General features: G+C 43.1%; 1 protein-coding gene across 1 annotated transcript in view; it reads right to left on the reverse strand.

Moving 5' to 3' along the window:
- Nucleotides 1–538: 538 nt before the first annotated feature.
- The window catches only part of LOC146305068 (voltage-gated potassium channel subunit beta-3-like), a 32,388-nt gene continuing 24,676 nt past the window's right edge, over nucleotides 539–8,250 (reverse strand). Inside the window, exons 11-14 of the mRNA XM_084712528.1 lie at nucleotides 4,279–4,373; nucleotides 3,933–4,053; nucleotides 949–1,037; nucleotides 539–758 (exon numbers count right to left, since the gene is read on the reverse strand). Of these exons, the coding sequence (XP_084568654.1) occupies nucleotides 666–758; nucleotides 949–1,037; nucleotides 3,933–4,053; nucleotides 4,279–4,373 (398 nt within the window). The 3' untranslated portion in view covers nucleotides 539–665. The remainder of the gene's footprint in view (nucleotides 759–948; nucleotides 1,038–3,932; nucleotides 4,054–4,278; nucleotides 4,374–8,250) is intronic.

Here is an 8,250-nt window from a genome sequence, read left to right on the forward strand (position 1 = left end):
AAAATTATCTTTTTTGAAATTAAGAATTTTAAAAATAAAAATAGAAAATGTTATTCAAAAACATATTTCTAATCTTATTTCTATTCTTCCATGAATGTTACGTTCGCTCGTCTGTGTTTTCTTGTTGACTGTAATAGGCCTCCGTATGTCCACACTAAGGATGAATATGATTGGCTGTCAGCCCTCTGACATGCAGTCTGACCAATGAAAAAAAAACAAAACCTTTTAAAGAACTCAAATGAAACAGAAATATGTGATGCATTTGAGCGTAACGGGATAATTAAACACTGTCTGTCGGTTCAATCACAGACACGTCTACACAATAAAAATGAATCTCTTCCTATTTTAATTTTCTAACTGTTGTGCTGAATTCTTCCCTTCGTTGCAGCCGTTGTCGTAACGTCGGTGTGAGAGTGAGGCTAACATGGACTCTGCCGACATGAGGCTCTGCACTGCAGTGTTAGATTAATATAAGAATAAATATATTTTTTTATATATTTCTGAAGTCTCTGTCGTGACAAAGATGAAGATGAAGACACTGGTCTGCGTCCCTGAAGAATAAATGTAATCGATCATTCCACTTGTCTGTCTCTCATTTATTCTCTCCATCGTTGGTCCTCCTGTCAGCCATCTTTTCTTAAAAGTTTTCAGTTTCTTCCTTCTCCTCAGCTCCTTGCCTCTTTCTTGCCACTTCGCGGCTTGTTGCCAAGCAACGCGTCCATCTCTGCAATGAGGGGTGGAGTCAGCTGAGTCAGAACCTGAAAGATCAGAAGAGAATGTCAACCTGGACGCTCCCACTGTGGTTTAATAAATCCAGACATGTGATTGGATGTTCAGAGGTCAGTGTCATGTAACCTGCATGTTTTTTTTATTGTGATGTAAACAACAAACAATAAGTTCAATGTTCATAATTCAGGAGGTTTGTCAGAACCAGTCTGTCAGTGTTACCCTGAGAGAACCAAGGTTCTCCAGCAGCTGTTCTGTGTTGGAAACTCCAAGAAGAACTGAGCTGACACCTTCACTGCGAAGACACCACGCTAAGAGACAGACAGAGAGACAGAAAAAAACAGGATGTTCTGTTGAAATTCATAAATCAAAACTTTATAATTACAGAAACTAAAGATTGACCTTCAGAAGATTGATGTAATAATGTTTATGTTTATTTATCAGCACTTAGTTTTTGTCACTATATAAATATTTGGTGAGAAATACATAGAAATACATAGAAATACATAGAAATACATAGAAATACATAGGTGGAGTAGAGCAGAGAACTTGGATCTGTTGGAAGGCTACTATACAAATTACCCCAGTGAGAAAGGTTACATGCAGAAGATGTGGTGTATTTGAAAACTTTGAAACCCATCATCTACACTAACAAAGAAACAACTTCTAGCCCAGTGGTCCAACATCCGCAAGCAGGGACTGCTATCACAACTAGTGACCGATGAGGTACAACAATTATGCTACAGCAAGGGGGAGCCAGGACAACAGGTAGGAGGGGGGATGTTATCATCACCCCTACACCCCAGGGTTGGTTACCAAGCCCCAACAAGCTAGAAGATGTGAATGCAGCACTATGAACCATCCCTACCAGGACAATAACCGAGACCAATCAGCTGATCTACACCACAGTAACAGTGATCCTTGAGATGCTTGGCTACAAGATGAACAGCATAAGCCACAAAGAACATTACCCTCAATGGAGAAGGAGGAGGTTGGAGCTACAATCAAGGCAACATGGAGAGAAATGAGTCAACTATCAGAGCTATAGAAAGGTGTAGGGAACAAGGAGGTACCTAGAAAGTACAACAAACTGCCCATACCAGAGGAACTGGAAACTGCCAAGCAAAGGCTCACAGCTGTCTCTACCCAACTGAAGAGATACACGGGAGAAGCAGAAGCCAGGAGAATAAATAGGATGTTCTTCATTGAACCATCTAAAGTGTACTCTCAGTGGTAAGGTAATAACATGAGGGCAGATCTGCCCAGGGCCGAGACTGAACAGTACTGGAAAGGCATCTGGGAGAAGGAGTCATCACATAACAACAATGCTCAGCCACTAATTGATCTAAGAGCCGACCACAGAAATCTCCCAGAACAAGGATCAGTAACCAGAACAATGGCAGAAAGAGGATCAGATATGAAGAGCTGGACTGCACCAGACCCTGACATGATCCACACCTACTGGCTCAAGGAACTAACTGCCCTCCATGAATGCCTGTACTGATGGATGGGACCCATGCCAAGTGGTTAAACCAAGAGAGCCGGTGACCAGTTTTAAAATGTAAGAAAAAAACAACACAAAATGTCTCCATACTGCTTGGCTCTCGCCAAAGCAGCGTGACACAAGATGTACCAGATCTCACGGTACCTTCACATCTGTGTTTACATGCTGAACATCATTTCTTGATGAAAGCCTGTGTACCCACTTCAGGCGTGTGCACAAGGATCTGGTCTGAGAGGCTACATTTGACATTTAGGCTAAAAACATGGTTTCAGCTTATGGACACTTGAATTACACCACACGAGCAGTATGGAAACATTCAGGGTGTTTGTGTTCTTTTTTTTACATTTTTAAAACTGGTCACCATTCACTTCAATTGTACTGGATTTGGCTGCAATGCTGTTTTCTGCTGAAGCTCCAGGAGTGTTTTGTGAACTCGAGATCTTCACACATCCTCTGATCAGCACAGGGGGGAGGAGATACTGAGTGAAATTTCATTTTTGGGTGAACTATCACTTTAAGAATTGACTATTATTGAGACATAGTGCAAACCACTGCTGTGTGGTGATGAGCTTTAAGTTTGTAATGCTCAAAGATTGTAAAATCAAGTTAGGACTGAGGGTTATCTTCACATTTACACAGTATAAAAACTTCAGTAGACAAAAAAAAACAAAAGAAATCAGTTTAGTCTTGAGAAAAAAAATTGTTGATGCTCACAAAGCAGGAGGAGGATGTACAAAGTTATCACAGCGTTTCCAAGAGTCAAGAAGTGGAGTTTCTCATCAAGAAATTCAAAGAGAGTCACACAGTACAGAACAAACCTGGCAGAGGAAGGAAGCCAAAGATTTCAGACTCTGCAAAGAAAACTAGTGAGAGATTTATCTAAAGGTGGTAGACTGAGGTTTCAGACCTCAGAGACGCCTTCAAGACAGACTGAAGTGTGCTGAGGACAAACTGGAGACAGATTCTGCAGAATGGAAGTGTGTCCTTTGGACAGATGAGATGAAACTAGAGCTCTTTGTCCACAGAGACGTTGGTTATGTTTGGAGAAAGAAGGGAGAGGCGTCGAACCCAAAGACCAGCGTCCTCACAGTGAGACATGGTGGGACTGTTACTCTGTGAAGATGAGTCTGGAACTGAGAATCTCATCAAGGTGGAAGGAAAGAAAACCTCAAGCAGTCAGCAGCAAAACTGGATCAGAGTCGTCGCTTTGACTTCCAACACAACGACACTAAAACATAAGCATCAAAAAATAAAACTAGGATGTTTAGAAAAGCTGTGTTAAAAATTCGTTGCTCTGTTAAAGAGAACTTGGGAAATACTTTTTAAAAAATGAAATTTTCATAGGGGGCTAATAATTTCATCCTCATCTGTGTATGTGTGTGGGCATCAGGCATCAGTGTGTTATGAAAATACATAACCTCTATATTTCTAATAATATTACCAAATCACATTATATTTAACCTTTCTGTATAACAGTAGAACAAAGATTTGGATCATTGATTTAATTAAATCCCAAAACTTCCTGTCTGTCTTGCTCTCTATACTGTAATAATCATTATGGCCACTAGAGGTCACCACCACACACAATGTAAATATCTGGTGACTCTTAAACTGTAAATTCTATATTTATAAATTGACAGACAGACAGACAGACAGACAGACAGGTGTACAGACAGACAGGTGTACAGACAGACAGGTGTACCTATAGCGAGCTGGGCAGCAGTGCACTTCAATCTGTCGGCCAGTAGGTGGAGCTCTTTGATTTTACTGAGCTGCTTCTTCCCCTCATCACTGCTGAGGCGCTCCTTCAGCCACGCATATCCCTGTACACACACACACACACACACACACACACACACACACACACACACAGTGTATTGATCACCATGGTAACAGATGGTCTCTCATCCTGCAGGCCTGTAGACAGATGTTTGTGCACCGCTGATTATTATCCAGTGTGAATGTGTGTCTCAGTGTGTGTGTGTCTCAGTGTGTGTGTCTCAGTGTGTGTGTCTCAGTGTGTGTGTCTCAGTGTGTGTGTCTCAGACCTTCATGGCGGCTCTGGACCTCTCGGGGACGCCCTCGTTGTACTTTCCTGTCAGCAGACCGCAGGCTAATGGGGACCAGGTCATGGCTCCGACCCCTGCAGGGACACAGACCTCATGTTGAACCACTTCATTAACCTGCTCTATATTTAGACCTGGACCTCAACAGCTGCCGTCCCCACAGACCTCAGCTGGTTTCAGAGTGTACACCTCCACTGTCCACTGTCTCATTTAAAGGCACAGTGCAACATTTAATCCCTCTGTTCTCAGAACAGTTTGTGTTTAGCGATGTCCCGATACAACTTTTTCACTTCCGATACGATACCAATATTGATCTGATATGATATAAGCACCAATCATACAAACTTTTATTACTTATTTTGTAGTGTGGAATGTTAGAAAAGTCTTGATCAAGTGATGTCACTCAAACAGAGAACAATAGTCAGCAGCCAGAGTCTCCTATGGACAGAAGTGCTGGAGCGGAAAATGGACGGCTTATCGGAGCGCTTATATCGGAGATTTTAGATGCAGTCCGATAAAATCCGATACCCGTTTTTTGGCTGATTTCGGACCGATATCTGATATCAATATTGGATCGGGACACCCCTAGTTTGTGTGATCAGGTCCAGGTCAGGGTCCAGGGACAGGATGCACCAACTGGTCTTAAGTGAAGACAGCCGTAGTAACTGCAACTTCTAACTCAATGGCACGCCTCATTTATCAGCTGTACTGTGAGCGGGCTTTTGGACATCCATTGGACTTATACAATAACGAGGAGCTGATTGAGAGGTTTTGGTCCTGCAGGAAAGATCTGTTTGAACTTACTGAAGAGCTGTCACCAGATTTACAGCCTCCTCTCCTACACTGCAGCTGTTAATGGCACTTTGTTTCTATGCAAACAGTAGTTTTCAAAACACAGTTGGAGACATGATCTGCATCCACAAGTCTACCACCTTATTGGACCATTCACAGGGTGTCACTGGCATTGAACCACTATCTTGCCTGGTATGTCCACCTCCACAATGAAGCAGAGACGACGGTGATAAAACAGCAATTCTGCCAGGCCTCTGGCATCCATGGCGTCATAGGCTGCATCGACGGAGCTCACATACAGATCCTGGCTCCATCTAAACATTAGTATCTGTATTTCAACTGCAAGGGATACCACTCCATCAATGATTTGGTGGCAAGATGGCCAGGGATCTACCCACGATGCTCACATCCTCCGGGAGAGTGCCTTGTGCCAGGACTTTGAGGCAGGCAGAGTAAACGGGCTGTTCCCTGGCAACAGTGGCTACCCACTCAAATGCTGGCTGATGACACCCATCATGACTACGAGGACGGAGCAGGAACAGCGGTATAACACCATCCACACCGCCACGAGGTCAGTTGTTGAGCGATACATCTGAGTCCTCAAGTGCAGGTAAGCTCCATAATGTGCAAATCATACCACAAACTCTCCCTCATACACAAAATATAATTACCCTATTTTTCCATCAGTGTTCTCCCACTTAAACTTTAATAACTGCCCTGCTTGTCCATCACGCATAAAATTGTCTGCAAATTTAAGCTGAATAAATGAAAACATGTAAACATGGAGATGAACACTTAATTTACAGGCTAAAGGTCAATAATGCCATATAATCTTGATGTGTTGGGTTTCACATTAAAACTTTTGGGCGCTGAATTTCTCATCATTTCAAACATCAGATTCATTTATTTAATGCATTCAAAAAAGTTCAAAGTATTGTTCAAACTTAACTTCATAGAGCAACAAAATGAATTAAAGCTGCAAGCAGCTGTGATCGGGCCCTCGCACCCCCGTGCCACTCGGGGGGGCCGGCCATCGCCGCCCGCCGGCCGGACCCGTCCCGGTCGGAGAGGCTTCGTGTCGCAGCGACCGTCGGATGTCGCCCCGAAGCCACTGTTCACTCCGAAAACCAAACTGCGCTCGACACCCGCCTGCCCCCGTGCCGACGTGAGGACGGGTGAAGACCTCAAGTGTACAATACACTAAATACACCAAAGCTGGTACATGTAAATCAAAGAACTCAAATAACCCACAAAATGTCTCCGTACCGCTCATGTGGTGTGATTCAAGTGTCTGTAAGAGGTGACAGTTAAATATAACCCAAAAAGACACCATGTACACCATGTTTTCAGCTCAATTGTAAACTGTAGCCTCTCAGACTGGAAGCGCGTGCAGCACAGTTGAAGCGGGAACACAAGCTGTAGCCCAAGTGGCACAGCAAATAAATGATGTTCCTCTTCTGTGTCAAAGTCCTCAGACATTTTCTTTTGTAAGGAATTCAATGTGTTTCCTGCTCCCAGTATTATGTACACTTGTTCAGGGCATGTCTATTATCCCACATGTTAAGTTTGATGCAGATTGGACAATTTACACTAAACTTATAGCAATTTCCTGTTTCATGGCGAAACGCCAAAATTCAGCGCCACGCCACAGCCACAGTGTTTAATGCTGACCAAATCTTTTAATAAGTTTTAATCACACACTTGTCTAGATGGTCCACTCAAGTTTTGAAGTCAATTGAAACATTTTTGTAGGAGGAATTAGTTAAAATAGGTCATGTGGAAAACGCCAAAATTGAGCACGAAATTCAAAATTGCAGACTTCCTGTTGACTTTAGCCTATGGGTCCAAGAGACTTTTTTGTTTATCTCCCTGTGATACATATGTGTACCAATTTTCTGAACATCGGCGAAACTCACTATTTGCGGCGCCGCACGTCAAAGGGCGTGGTCTAGCCATTTGGCCACGCCCATGGACAAAACTCATATCACATGTTCAGACTGGGACTGTTAATGAACATGTAAAGTTTCAGCCAGTTTTGACCAAGTACAGGGAGGCTAAAGCCACTTCCTGTGTTTTGGTGAAACACATTAATGGGCGTGGCCACGCCATTTGGCCACAGACATGGACGAAACTCATACCATATGTTCAGACCCAGACTCTTAACAAACATTTGAAGTTTCAGGCAGATCAGACCATGTACAGTCCAGTTATCAAACCTTCGCCACGCCGCCAGGGTCACGCCGTTTCACGAGACGTCCTGATCTTCATGATGTAGCATCATCATGGTCTTAAGGCTTTTCAGACCAGATTGGAGTTTGATATGGTCAATGTGGTGGGAGCAGGACCTCAAACAGTAAATCATGACATTTCCTGTCGCCAGCAGGGGGCGCTATGAGAATTATGGAATATTTTCATATAGGTGTGTTCAGGGTCGGACTATTATCAGACATCTGAAGTTTGGTGCAAATTTAACTATCTATACATAAGTTATAGCAAAGAATTAAAAAGTTAAATTTATGGCAAAACATCAAAATTTGCCACCAAACTATGGCCACGCCCTTCAACTTGACCAAAAGCTTTTGATAACTTTTGATGAGAGTGTAGTCCAGAAGGTAGCCAGCAAATTTGAAGCCGTTCTGATTCTTCCTCTAGGAGGAGTTCGTTAAAATGCAAAACAAGTGAAACAGCAAAATGATCAGGAAATTCAAAATGGCAAACTTCCTGTCAGGTTTGGCCTATAAGTCCAAGAGACTTTTTTGTGCGTCTGGGTGTGATACACGCCTGTCCTGACTTTCGTGCACATCAGCGAAACGTGGCGGGGGGGCTGCTGTTTAAATTTCGTTGATGGGCGTGGCCAAATGGCTTGACCACGCCCATCAACGAAATTAATATCATACGTTCAGGCCAGGACCTGTCACACACATGTGAAATTTCATGCCGACACGAACTTGTACACAAAAGTTAATGCTAAATATGTCGTTTTGTGGGGCCGCGGTCCTTTGCCGCACTCTCACGTCAATGCCCTGCGACAAACCGTCACAATCTTCAAAATATAGCATCACCCACTTGTTAAGGTGTTCTTGATTAAATCTGAGTTGGATATAATCAACGTGGTTGGAGCAGCACATCAAAACCTAAAAAAAGTAATTTTCTGTCACCACC

The sequence above is a fragment of the Lutjanus erythropterus genome, chromosome 23 (assembly GCF_056507025.1).
Source record: "Lutjanus erythropterus isolate fLutEry1 chromosome 23, fLutEry1.hap2, whole genome shotgun sequence".
Taxonomy (NCBI): Eukaryota; Metazoa; Chordata; class Actinopteri; order Lutjaniformes; family Lutjanidae; genus Lutjanus; species Lutjanus erythropterus.